Source organism: Mesoplodon bidens, assembly GCF_964165515.1.
Source record: "Mesoplodon bidens genome assembly, chromosome: 5".
NCBI classification, from domain to species: domain Eukaryota; kingdom Metazoa; phylum Chordata; class Mammalia; order Artiodactyla; family Ziphiidae; genus Mesoplodon; species Mesoplodon bidens.
In genome coordinates this window covers 39,431,425-39,446,588 of record NC_138161.1, presented here as the reverse complement: position 1 = coordinate 39,446,588, position 15,164 = coordinate 39,431,425, and the positions used below count along the sequence as shown (strand labels likewise).

At 32.4% G+C, this 15,164-nt stretch overlaps 1 protein-coding gene across 7 annotated transcripts in view; it reads right to left on the bottom strand.

Annotated features, from left to right (window-relative positions):
* The window catches only part of CADM2 (cell adhesion molecule 2), a gene marked incomplete at both ends in the record, with an annotated part of 1,085,551 nt that overhangs the window by 107,694 nt on the left and 962,693 nt on the right, over positions 1-15,164 (bottom strand). For all 7 annotated transcript variants that reach the window (XM_081235460.1, XM_081235462.1, XM_081235464.1 and 4 more), the window contains one exon: positions 3,237-3,327. In XM_081235460.1, coding sequence (XP_081091586.1) covers positions 3,237-3,327 — 91 coding nt within the window. The remainder of the gene's footprint in view (positions 1-3,236; positions 3,328-15,164) is intronic.

The window sequence follows — 15,164 nt, the reverse complement described above, 5'->3', positions numbered from 1 at the left end:
GTTTGAAATAACTTTCTTTTCTCATCCCTTTTCCACTTTTCATGATTCATTTACTGAAATGGGTGTCCTTCCTGTTTTCTTTACTTCCCCACCACTTACTAACTCCCTGATTAATCCATTTCAATTCGCGTTCTGTTCTCTTTGCTCTAGTGAGACTTGTTTTCTTTATGATCAGTAAAATTTCCTTCTGGGAAAATCCAATGATTTCTTTTCAGTCTTCTCTTGTTTTTTTTTTTGTTTTTTTTTGTTTTGTCCTATCTGCCTCAACTAGCACTGTGGGAAATCAAATATAAACTAGAGAGGCTAGAGCTGAGACTGTCTTTAAAGAGGTTAATGTCTTCATTTATTGGAAATGATAGTTACTTTGAAAATGCAGAAGAGTGGATTTTAAGATAATTAAGAAGGGCATAAGAGAAGCAGTGGTATAAAGGCAAAAAGGAGTCAAAGAAGTTGGCTATACCTTTAATGTCAATGGCCTGGAGGTCTACAAGGAAAGAAAATGGTAAAAAGAGCATTGGGAATGAGAATACAATACAAAAAAATAAGTTAATGTACATTTATTTGTGGACCATAGCACATAGAATGTAACATTATGATCTATAATGATAAAGACAGAAAATAATAATTTTAACCCTTCTGGAGCTTATGAGTGAATTGCCAGAGGATACTATCCTAATTAGAGGATATTTTATATGGCTGTAAACTCATGCTAAAAATAGTCAGTTTGTTAGGAATTTGGCAAGTTGCCAGAAAGGGCACAAATACAGCAGAAAGCCTGATAGAAGAGAACAGCAGCAGTAAAATGTGTCTTGAAACTAGCCAGTTCTTCACCTTCAAGCATCCAGAGCTTCGATTTGAGTGCTGCACGTTATTGTAGGGCCCATTCTAATTTTTCAAAAGTGACTTTGGTCAACATAGGTGACAATTTAGACTCAGCAATTGAAGTAGCAGAAAATAGCTGAAGGAATGTAATCTTTGGTCAATGACTGAACTAAGTTTAAATCCTGACTCGTCCATTTTAAATCTGGATGAATAAGGAAAATCAGTTAATACTGAGCTTTAGTTTTCCTTTCTGTCAAATAAGGAGGCTTTTTATTTCCATTACCTATAGCAAAGAGATACTAACCAGGATCCTTCTGAGAAAGGTGACATTTTCTATTTCTTAAATTTCTGGAACCTTTGTATTCTTAAATAACATAAATAAATAAGAGATTGTGTTTTTCATTCATTGGCAGTGCAGAGGATTATTGCATATCCAAGCTTATTTCTAGGTAACTGAAACAGAGACCACAATAAGGCATATCTATTCAACCATATCTGAGCTGAGGGAAATGGACTACTTAAATAGCTAATTACATAGATCACAATCTAACTATTCACCAAAAAAAAAAAAATGTGGATAGTGAGAGTGGATATGGAATCAAAGAGAAGATCTTTGATAGGTAATTAGATGCCATTTGAGCTGGAATGTATTTATTCTCAAGCATTCTATATATTATATTTCCCATCTTCACCTCATTTAATTGTGTAAATTGTACACATATTCTAAATGTACACATATGTACTTTGGGGCAGAACTATGGAGATAAGGTAAAAGCAAAAATCCTTTGCTATTCCTTGATACTTTATCATATCTCCAAACACTGACCTCTGAGTTTATAAGGAGAAATGGAAGCAAAGGGCGGGGGGTGTGGGGAAAGAGGAACAGACAGAATTGGAAAATAATAAGCAAAGGGAACAGGAGTGGAAATGGAAGGGAAAGTTAGGAAAGAAGCACTGGTATTAGATATAAAACATCGGGAGTAAAGAAACTGGATTTAAGTATGTCTAAAGCTGACTAGAGTATATCACACTTCTTTCTTAGTTAAAGTACTGATCTTACAGCCAAAAGCTCTGTTGAAACTGTAGTACTGAAATGCACTGTCACATTTAGATAGAACACTGCAGTTGAAAAGTGTTTTCTACAAGCAACTTAAACTTATCAGAGGGTAAGAACTATGAAAGTGAATTGTACAGTATATATGTAGTAAAGCTACTTTGAAAAAAATTGCTCCTTTCAAGGTCTAAAATGCCTTAAATGTTTCTTAAAAGATAGAAAAAAAAGCAGATTAATTTACAAAATGCTCTTTAAGTCAGTATATTTTAAATCTCTAGAAAATAATTACTGGAAGAGAGAACAGTTCTAAAATAACCAGACGGTGATAAAGAAAGTGTGAATTCACTTAGTGCGTTAAAAAGTATAAGACAATACAGTTGAGGAAGTTGAAATTTCAGGCTTCTGTATTAAAATTACTATAGAAAAATTCCTCATGTGATAATATGAAATCTACACTTAAATAACAAATGTTATTAGAAACAATTTTTTAGTAATTAAATTTGATTTGCTCAAAAGCTATCCCATATAGTTATGTATAGAGAACAATTAAATGCCTCCTATTAAAATTTAAACAGAAATGCAAATCAATTGGAAGCTTCTAAAAAGACCAAATAAGTGACTTTCAGCTCCATGTAGAATGTTACTATAGAAAGATCAAATCACTTCCAATGAAATAATCCTTATTTGGATACTCCATACTTGAATTTTCTATTAAATATAGATTTTCTATGAGTTAGCTGTTTAAAAACATGAATGTCAAAAAGTAAAATTTTAGGGTTGAAGTGATGTTAGAACTCATTATTCTAACAATGAAATTGCTTTATAATAGAAAATGTGGAGTCTTTGACCCTTTTCATTCACACTACCTCCAAACATATCACATTCACAAATTATGTCACAGGGGCTACACTAGAGGTGTAGATTTGATCCCCCTTAGGAAAATGATTTCGCATGTAACTTTAAAATTTGGGCATATTTTGAGGATTCAATATTTTCAGAGTTTTTCATGAGAGAAGTAAGCTCAGCATGTGTAACTTCTACAATCTGATGATGTAAAAACAGTGACTGATTAAGCTTATACTCCTTTCAGGTTGAAATATCTTAGTGGGAAAAAAAAAAAGAATGAAAAAGAACAAAAAAATCGCAGTTGGAAACCTCCCCAGAAACTTCACTAGATGACAAAATACAAGACCAATCTTCCACAGACACTTAGTGAAGACATGGTTCAGGGGGTTTTCTGTTCTGAGATCACTTTGCCCACCAAGAAAATATAAAAATAGTGGATTTCTGAGGTTAAAGACTGCAATCAAAGCAGGATACAAGAAAAGTAAAAAAATTTATCGCTTATTAAATCACTTACAGTGGTTTTCCTTTGGATTCACAAGTCAAAATTAAAGGCTGTCCTTCTTGTGGAAAAGGAGTAGATGGTATAATCTTAACTGACGGTGTATCTAGGAGAAAAGAAAAAGTAATATTAAGAAAGGCCATTACACACATATAAAACTATATATTTAATAATTGTACATTATGGTATATGTTCAGGCCATTTTTTGTAATTGTATATATTTACATAATTGTGTATATTTTTATAGATTTAGTGAAACAGGGTCTGCAATTTTAAGAAGCTACCATCCTGTCCAGGAAAAGCTTACAAAAATATCTGAATATCTTATGAGCACCACTGTTGTATTATTTCTGAAATCTGAATTTAAAAGTGAAATTGCAAAAAGTGGTTCAGATGAATATCAAGCATTTCATACAATTGTTTCTTCAACTATTTATAGATGGCTATGCATACTATTATTATGGACTGAATGCATTTATGTGCACTTGAATAACAACACTTTCATTGTTGCAGGAATACCAGGGACTCACAATAAGGAACCCACAAAGAACTTGAGATCAACTACTGTCTCACAAGCATTATGCAGAATCTTTTTGAAAATGTAGTAATGCAGCACTTAGCACAGGCTGTTTGCTTTAAAGCACAGTTAGCAAATCATCTGAAATAGTTATTTAGAATGTTACTAAAAGTTAACATTTTGTTATATATTCTACAACATAATTGTTATAAAGTTATTTCCATTTAACAATAAAATCATCCTTTGTGGAAGAAGATGCAAAAATACTTTTAGACATTTATATTTCTAACTTTTATGCCATGTAATATTGTTTAATCAACACAGAGATACATATTACACAGAAAAAGTGGAAAATAAACTAAAAACAGAGACAGAGTAAACAGGCTCATTCCTTTATGACACCTTGCTAGTCTGGTTTTGTGTGGCTTGCAGTCAACATGGCACTGTCTCCTCTTCTTGTCTCCATATCCTCAACAATAAACAAAATAGGCTCTGAATGCTCCAGAGGGGTCACAATTATTCTCACCCTTCCCTTAGATGTGATAGAAGAACTGAACTACCCTGAGGTTATAGTCATTCTCTGACTTTGAAGCCAATTAAATAAGTATCAATCAATTGTGTAATTTTTAGTTTAGTTATCTTATTTCAGGAAAATATTATGCAGATTTGTCATATATAGAAAAATAAACAAGATCCTGTGGAAGGCCTTGTATCCCACTTATAAATTATTTATACCTTTCAAATGCATTCTTTCTCAATCCTTTAAAGAAAAAAATACATTCAAGATAATCAACAATAATATCCCATTTACAAATAGGCATTCCATGTACATCATGGTAAAAACTGTAGTATATAATAACCCAGGAAGAAAAATTAATTGGAAGAAATATGACACATATTGTCATATTTTTAACCAGTAGAAAAAAATAATTTAATAAAAGAGTGAAATATACTTCACTAATTTCATTACCATCATCACATTTATGGAATGGAATCAGTTAACATGCTGATCATATAATTTTGTCTTCCAAGTAGAACACTTTTAAAAGTGAAGAGAAAATATTAATTTAATTATATAGAATAACAAGTGTGAACCAGAATGATTCTGGGAAAATGAGGGCTATCATCTTTTAAAGTTTGACCATATATACATATAGCAAAATTTAATTTCATCCTGACATAGAAAATAAAGCTTCAATTCTAGAGAAAAAGGTGGCAGAAGAAAGATCAGAAAAGTGTGATGTTGGGGAAGAGAGTTGTGTTGTGTATCTGTGATGATTAATTTTACGTGTCAACTTGACTACACTATGCAGTACTCAGATATTTGGCCCAAAATTTATTACTTTGGGAATTCTAGTAAGAGTGTTTTGAGAAATGATTAACATTTAAATCAGTGGACTGAGTAAAGCAAATTCCTCTCCCTAATATGGGTGAGGCTTATCTGATAAGTTGAAGGCCTGAATAGAACAAAAAGGCTGACCCTCCCACAAATAGAGTATTCCTGTCTGATGGCAACTGAGCTGGCACATCAGCCTTTTCCCTGTTTTCAGATCAAACTGAAACATCTGGGTCTTGAGCCTGCTGACTTTCAGACTGGAACTATGACATCATCTCTTCTGGTTTCTCAGGCCTTTAGACTCAGACTGGAACTAAGTCATCAGCTCTTCTGGGTCTCTAGCTTTCAGACTCAGCCTGCAGATCTTGGAATCTGAACCTTTGTAACAAATCCCATTAGTTCTTTTTCTCTATAGAACGCTGACAAATATAGAATCCTTACAAACAGACCCTGGGATATTTCTTTTATGGGGAGTGACCACAGGGAGCACTGCGAAGCGAGATAGGAAGGGAGGGAAGTCAATCAAGAGTGTGTTATTGAGAAGATTACCCTGTGGGCAGCTGCATTCAATTCTGCTGTGGAACTCAGATAATGTAGGGCTTGCCTCCAAGTCACCTCGCTTGATGGGCAAGGGAGAGGAGTATTTAGGAAATATTGACCAATACTCATTAGTGTTCGGTTGAAGATTGCTGGGGTGGGGATGTAGGTGTTATTTCCCTGGCACCCCTGGTCTACTCGGTGCACAGGAATGGTGTGTGCCAAAGGGATATGGGCAAGTCGCCCCCAGTATCTGTCTCAGTGAAGTAAAATACACAGTTCTGCCTGTTCAAGTAATTTATTAGAGGTGAGAATTTATATAACATATGGTCCCCTGAAGCATGGTTCAGCATTCCCTTTAGATCCAGAACACAGAATTTGAATTATAAGCAAGTGCAAAAGCAGATAATATGCTTAGCATGTATTTCTGTGAAACTTTTAGGAAGACGTCTAAGTTACCAAAATCAAGTCATATAATACTACAATACTGATATTGTATTTCTGTCACAATAAATATTGTAACAGAATAAACAATAAATGTTGTTATTTCTGAATTACTCAATATGTTGATTAGTCTTTGTTCCTAAGAATTATCTTCCCTAGTTTTTTTAACACTCAACCCTCCCACCCCTCACAAACACACACAGACACACACACTGATAGATACACATATATCTGATTCGACATATATCTCTGGCTACTCTTTCTCATATTCTGTTGGGTTGTCTTCTTGTATTTAACCTTTAAATATTGAGATCATCAAGAATGGGATTCACAATCTGTTCTCACATAATTCTCTAGGTCCTTTTAGCCACACCCATCTCTGCAGTTTCTATCTACTCATTAATCACTCCCAGGTTTATATCCTAGAGCAGTTCTGTACCACAAGCTATACTCATGTACATGCAACGCCTATTTGACATGTCCAGTTGGATATTGAAAAGACATGGCACACTCAGTATGTCCAAAAGGAACTCAAAGTCTCCCACTGACTGACACATTCTCCCCTGACATGTTCTTCTTCCAGCAATTTCTAGTTCTATAAATACCACCAGCCTCCATCCAGCTACATACACCAGACACCTCCTGTTCCCTTATCTTTTCTATAATCAATCAATTAATCATCAAGTTCAGTTGACTCATTTCCTAAATATTTTTGAAATCTACTCATTGCTTTTTTATATCTCCACAACCTTTCTTTCATTTAGTCTACCACAAAAGTGAATGGCCTCCACCGTGTCAGCTTTTTACACCTCTAAATCTGATGACATCAATTTTCTGGTTAATACCTTGCATGGTAAATCTTTTCTCTTAGGATTAAAAGAAAAATAATCAGCATAGTCTTTAAGTCCTATATGATCTACACAGGTCTTTACTCTCATGCCTTGTAACACTCAATTCATTCTTTGAATTCCAGGTAATTATACTTTCTTTCAAGTACTTTAATGAATATGTTTCTTAACTTTATACAAACTGTCTGAAATGCTTCATTATGGGGGGATCCTTTGGCTTTTTAACTCTTTTAAATCTTAACTCAAATATCATTTGCTGAGGGCAATCATTCATTAACCTCACATTTGGTCATATATCTCTGCTGCATGTTCTCTTTTTCATCTCTGTATAATTTTTAAAAGGCATTTCTGTATCCTCAGTGTCTAGCATAATGCTTTATACAAAATCTGTGCTTAATAAATTATTAAATGGGGGAACACTCTAAATTTTTAATTTTCTTATTATCATTTTAATACATTAATTGTAAAATATTAAAAACTGCTTAATTGAAATTTTGTTGGGGCCTGCATTTGTATTTAAAATTAATATTAAATGCTCATGTCACAAACCTTACACTGAGTTTTATTCTTACGCATAATTAATTTAATTAAATGTCTACTGCTGATTTGCTTCCTGGTATAAATTTTCTGCATTAGATAATATTAGATAACAACTTTCCATGATCATACAAATGGCAATTTGTTTTTTTTTGTTTTTTTTTTTTGCGATACGCGGGCCTCTCACTGTTGCGGCCTCTCCCGTTGCGGAGCACAGGCTCCGGACGTGCAGGCTCAGCGGCCATGGCTCACGGGCCCAGCCGCTCCACGGCATGTGGGATCTTCCCAGACTGGGGCACGAACCCGTGTCCCCTGCATCGGCAGGCGGACTCTCAACCACTGCGCCACCAGGGAAACCCAGCAATTTGTTTTTTAATGCATATACCATATAAATAATTTTTCTCTCCTCATCTGATTTTGACAGGGGAAGCACTCAATTGTGAAGAGATTTATTTATATAATCAGTCAAAATTCTAGCTTACAGTTCCTTGAAATGTCAGCATTCGTCTTTAAACATACCACGTTAGCAATGTACACAAAATTACATTTTTTACCACATCAAAACTACAGTAATGTGATATTATCCCAAACTTGACTCTTTCTCAAATACTTTTAAAAAAAAATTATTTTATTGGAGTATAGTTGATTTACAACGTTGTGTTGGTTTCAGGTGTACAGCAAAGTGATTCAGTTATACATATACATATATTCATTCTGTTTTAGATTCTTTTCTCATATAAGTTATCACAGAATATTGAGTTCCCTGTGCTATACAGTAAGTAGATCCTTGTTGGTTATCTCTCTCATATATAGTAGTATCTGTGTGTTCATCCCAAGCTTCTGATTTATCTCTCCCTGCCAGAGTGTTTATTTTAAAATAACATTTTGAATATGTAACATTTTACATGGCCTAAAAGTAAAAATATTTTATTTTATTTTATTTTTTAAATTTTTTTTTTTTTTATTGGAGTATAGTTGCTTTACAATGTTGGGTTGATGGGAAGGAAATCTAAAAAGGAGTGGATATATGTATCATTTATTTTTAATAACAGAAAATAATTTGGGCTTTAATAGATTTTTACTTAATAATAAAGATCTCTATCATTACTATTCCTATTATATTTTCATTAATCACTTTATTGTATCCATAAGGGAGCTGATCAAGCACTGTTAGCAAATTATCAATAACATTCTAGAAATACCATTAAATTAGTGTAGAACTCCTATTCTTACTGAGATATCTCAGCCAACAAAAAGACAAAAGCAAAACAAACAAACAAACAAACAAAAACTGTACTCATCTCAAAAACTGAGTTAATTTTAAGAATCTTCAATTTCAAGGATTTCTTCAAAATATTTATTTTAGTAACTGCAACCCCCAAGGTAAACATATTTTTCTGTATTATTTATATATCAAAATGAATGGGGACTTTTCAGGAGCAGCACAATGCACAATAGATAATAATTTTATAAAATAATCTTCAAATTTATGCATATATTATGCTATTAACATTTTTACTAATCCAGATGTGAATAGGAGTCAGAAAGTAAATACCACATATCCAAACCTTTCAATGCATGTCTTTGCCAAGTTACTATTAAGAATTACATTTTTTTTTGTCCCTGTCCATATATGTTATTTGTAGATTTTCTTCTTGGTTGTAGTTTTTCATTTCAAAAGGATGGGGAATATTTTTTTAACCAAAGTTTACTTATATAGTAACCCCACACTTGCTTTGGAAATAATCTCTCTATTTTCCAGTCTAGGTGCAATATGAGTTGCATTTCACCCTGCTATACTTCTTCACAAAACAGAATGACACTTTTTCTCTTTTTCTTCAGTACTTTGTGGATGTGGATGATATTCTGTTTTTAAATTACTAGTATAATGTATTGTATTGTACCAATTAAACAGAAAAGAAAAGGGGGATTCATAAAAATGCATTTTCATTACCACTATTAATTCACACTTGCTTTATCCTATATGTTAAACTCAGATTTTTATTTTTACAAACTAATAATTTCCATGTTTGTTTTAAAGTGTCTTCAAATAAGTCAATTCTAACCACACCATATTTATTGAATATAAATTTATGTACATAGTAGTATAATATTTATTACATATAACATGTAATGTTTATAATGTTACTATATATACACACATATGAATGAAAGGGAACAGTAAATAATTAGAGTTAAATATTTCAGGATATATACTGCTATTATAAAACATTGCACTTAGTAAAATATGTATTTTTTTTTACATGTCTGCTTCATTCACCACATTTTGAGCATTCAAAATCCCAGACCTTAACCTATTCGATTGTGTGTTGTCAGATCCTAACAAAATACTTGATATGTTGTAAGAGTTCTTTAAAGATTAGATGACTATATGAATATTTCCTATTTCTCTCAAAATGCAAGCAAATGAGGAAGTTTTGCACAAGCATATAAAAATAGGGATATGGTCATTCATCTACAAATAATTTTTCACTACTTACTAACAGGCAAAATACGCAGATACTTTAAAAGCATTATGTTTCCTCTCCAAGGTTTCGTTTTGTAGGAAAAATATTATTCTTTAGAGTCCATCTTTAAAATTAATAAGATGTGGAAAAAACCCATACTTTTTAAAAAGTATTATTTATTTTACTTATCTGACAAATTCTGGGGCTAATTTATAAAGAAGCACAAGTACTTTCAAGAGATAGATTAATGGACAAAAAAATTGGTTTTTAAAATTATTATTCAAAATTTTAAAAGCTTTGTGAACTTGGGAAGTAAAGACACCTCCTATCTTATTTGAATGATTCAGTATTTGAATCAAAGTAAAGATATTGATTCAGGGGAATGGATTTTCCATATTTTTAACAAAGATTTTACAAAACTGAAAAGATCTGTGATGAAACTACTATTAAATCACCTAATGGACAATCGGCAAGCACAGTTATGAAAGTATTTAGTGTCAGTGGTTCAACAATATTTATTCATCTCTAAGGGTTTTGTAGGTAGGTAAATAAAAATAAGTTTTAAGTCAATATCTTACCAATAAAAAAAACTTATTCTGTAATCAAAGAAATACAACAGAAATTTAAAGTTATATAAAAGTAACATCTAGCCTGTTATGATGGTGATGGCCAAATTGCTAAAATAAGAGAAGCAACTATAAATGAACATCTAATATTAGTTTACTCTATCACTCCATAGTGTATAATATATTCAGGGAACAAAGATGGTTTATAACTTAAAGCAGTAGTGATTTGCATTGCTCATGGCATGTGGATCTCTGGGTGGAAAGTGTTATCTTGACAATTTTATTTGTCCATAAAAATCATTTCCTATGAACACTTCCAAATGATTCATTTAACAAACCGTTTTATAGGTCTTAAAACATGCAAGGCACAGTACTATTATCTATTTCTATCCATTATCTCACTAGAATTGCAACATTAAAACACTATAACATAGTATACTTTTTCACATTGTAACACCTAAAACTCAGGTGTCAGTTTTCATAAACAGTGCTACTGAGTGCTTAGCATATTCTTAGAAAAGTAAGCTCATCAGAGCAGAGATTATTTCTATTTTGTTCACTGGTTTATCCTCAGTCCTAGAATAACTCCTAGACTTCAGTTAAATATTTGTTGGATAAATGAATGAAGAATGACTTTTTGTAATTTTTCCCAACTACTGGTTAGGACCACTAGTGTGTTATAAAATCAAATTTATTTGTCACAGCTATCTTCTAATAATTATAAACACTGATAAAATACTTGGCAAGTAAGTCATTATTGTAAATGCTCTGTATGCATTGGCTCATTGAATTCTTTCATACAGCATATAAGGTAGGTTCTGTTGTTGATCTATCATACAGAACATGAAACTAAGGCTCAGAGAAGTAACTCACTCTAGTTAAACAACCATAAATCACCTTAGGCAGTTTGAATCTCTTTTTCCGGACCTTAGTCACACCTCAATAACTTTGTTTCCTGTTCTCTCTTAGACTACAAGAGAGATTGATGCTTTTGGTAATAAGCTCTGTGTCCTCTATTCATCTTCAAAACCAACTCTTTCTCCAGCTGGGTGAATTGGAACCTGGCCCAAGAGTTGCTTTTGCTCTATATGATCTGCAAGTTGTGAAACATATCTGACAATGTTTCTGAGTTCTATGCATAACCTGTCAGTCTACCTGTTTCTCTTTCCCTTCCTTCCTCCCTCCCTCCCTCCCTCCCTTCCTTCCTACCTCCCACCCTCCCTTTCTTTCTTTTTAAACTCTTTCACATCCGCCTCTCACATCCTTTTCCTCTCTAACAGATGAAAATATTCTTTGGGTGAAGGTGGTTAAAAGGTACAAACTTACAATAATAAGATTAATAAGTTCTGGGATGTAATGTACAGCATGGTGACTACAATTAATAATACTGTAGTGCATATTTAAAAGTTGCTGAGAGAGTAGACCTTAAAAGTTCTTATCACAAGAAAAAAATTGTAATTATGTGATGTGTTGGATATTAACTAACCATTATGGTAATCATTTTGCAATAGATACATATACTGAATAATTATGTTGTGCACCTTAAGCTACTTCAATGTTATATTTCAATTATACATCAATAAAACTGGAGAAAAAATATATATGTATGTATATATATATATTCTTTTGTCTTATTCATTACAATATATCCTTATCATCCATATTCCTCTCCTCCACGAACAAGAAAGAAATATCCCCACAGAAAATCTTTGTCAAGGGGAATTTAGAAACTTTTAAATATTTTACAGATGAAAGAGTTGTGATTCTTTATAGCAATTGTATTACATAAAGTTTTTCGAACAATTTGTTTAGCACCCTTGTAAAGGTCTCTTGCTAATTACATTAATACTAAAGAAAATTTTGCACCAGTTCACTTTTGTGAAACCACTTTAGAGTTTACTCTGAGATAGTGGCTCTCAGTTAGGGATGATTTTGCCCCCCAAGGACATTTGACAATGTCTGAAGACACTTTTGGTTGTTACAGTGTATGGGAGAGGTAGAGGTGATACCTCTGGCATCCTATGAGTAGAAGCCAGGAATACAGATGAACATCGTACAATGCACCAGAGAGACCCTCCACAACAAAGAACTAAATGTCACTAGTGTCCTCCTCTAAAATATTGACATTTACTCACTTCATTACCTATATCTCTTCCCTGTTACAACAGATTGGGAAATACTAGAGAACTGTGAAACTGTGTATCTATATGGGATGCTTGGACTTCTAGAATGAAGGAAATGCTGAATACTCTAAGACCATCATGATACTTTCCTGAAATCAAAAGCTACAAATCAAGCTCAATCTATACCTCAAGGCCTACCACTTTTTATTAGGAGCAGTGGGTTGATATACCCAGAGTTAACCAGAACCATTTCAGCTACAGCACTATCTGCTATTCATTCCCTCTGCGTAAGACTGACTTTTTCTAAGATGTCCAATTTATTTTTCCTGTTTGTAATTTTGCAGTAAAACTGAAACTTTCACTTTCCTTTTAGTGCTCACAATACTCTCTCATAATGCTCAAAACTGTCAAGTACTTTTCCTTCAACAGTCTGTTAAATTCCTATAATTCTAGTAAAAATTTATTCTTGAGGCCATCATTTATTTATTTAACAAATATGTATAAATTATATGTATGTATAATATGTACAAGATACTTTACTACTACTATTCAAGTGCTATATCTCCACAGCAGTTTTGTCCCAATAAGAAAGATAAACCAGGTATGGTTCAAAATAATGCAAAATTCAAAAGGAACTGAAAGGAACTGAAAAGGAACTGAAAGGAACATAGCACTTTGATGAAATATTATGGGAGTTATGGAAGAAGAGATTATAGATATTTGTCAGAAACCAAGAAAGTTACCTAGAGAAGTGGTACATAAAAAAGTTCAAACAATACACAGTATTTGAACTGGCAGAATTTTTCTAGAGGGAAAGAAAAGAAGGGAACCCTAGGCAAAGAGTTGGACAAGGGTTGGTGTAGAGACGAGTGTGGGCTGAATATGAGGCATCTAGAAGTACTGTAAAGTATAGGGTGCGTTATCTGAAAAGGGGTGCTAAGAGTGACATTATAAGGGATTGTATTTTCAAAGCCTTGAACTTCAGGCTGAAGAATTCGGATATTATGTTAGAGGCAATAAGAAATCATCTTAAGTTTGTGATCAAGTGAGTGTCAGGCTCCAAGCCAGGTTTTAGGAGATATTTGGCAGTGTGTAAAACTGGTTATATCAGTGAGCAATTTAAAGCAAATTATGTCTCTATGATAAAGTTGAGCCACTAGGAAGATCTTAAGAAAACATAGCAGTAAAAATATAGATAATAAATGCATCAACATTTTGTCTATATTCTAATTCATAAATTTCTACAATTGTGGGCTCTAGAATGCATTACTTTAAGTGCATTTTCTCTGCATCTCATTTATTATCCTTACTTACTTTTTTAGCTTAAAATAATTGTTTCTCCAATATTTTATTCCAGATATTAGAATAACTAAAATATTTATGAAATAAAGAAATTTATAATTTAGGTATTTGTAATAATTAAATAATAAAATAAATAGAATTTAAGAATTTATCAAATGAAACTCTCCTATATTAATAGTCTGAAGTGGTGATATAAAATACATAGTTTTGATTCGATATTGTTGATAGAGTTAGTTGTGCTTGGGAGGGCAGAAACAAATTCAACTAGTTGATGGCTTCAACACTGGATATGGATTGCTTAGGAAAAGGCATCAGGAAGGCTGCTTGTCAAATTTCATCATTAGATAGGACATTTTAACACTCTGAAAGCTCATTTTTGGAAAAAAAGCCTTCATATCAACGTTTAACGGAAAAAATTAAAAAAAAAACTAAACTCGTGTTTCTAAACATTTTCAAGCTATTTATGTTTTTGATGCTTTTTTAAAGAACATTAATCAAAAGCACCATGAAATGGATTCATCATGGGGACACAAAATGAAATAATAAACAATGAAATGAACACATTTAAAGTTGTTTTAGGTTTTATAAATCTGCCATGGGATGCCTTAAGCATTTAATGTTTATTTAACAAACATACCACATTAATACGTGATGTATAGGTTAGTTCAGATATAATGATTTATCAGAAAACTATAAGACAATGTGGAAGTTGACATCGTATTTCCTGTTTGTTAGCCATTTAGTCAACTACCAGGTTCACTTTTATTTCATATATTATCTAATATTTAAAATGTTCCTTCACATATAATTTTGGTAAATATGAAAAAGGTCAAAATCATCATCATCATTCAATCACCATCATCATCAACAATTAAAAAATTAATAATCCTTAAGTTACTGGTATATTTTGAAATATATTTAAATTGAGAAAACTCGAATGAAAAAATAAGAAGGTCTCCATGACATTTCTCCTTTAGGATGAGGATATTTTGTTTGTAGCTTTTGTTAATGAAACGGAAAAAAATATTTTAAAAATTGTTTTAAATTTCCTGATATCACCAATTTTGTTTGATTTTTATCAGTGTTAGTGAATAGTATATGTCCTAGGCAAAAACTACAAAGAAAAAAAATCTCCTTAATATTCTTTCTACTTATTTCATAGGTTCCTTGTTTGTATTCTCAAAAAAGGATAGAAAGGGTTTGCTAAACTTTAAAAAAATTTTTCATTGGGGTATAGTTGCTTTACAATGTTGTGTTAGTTTCTA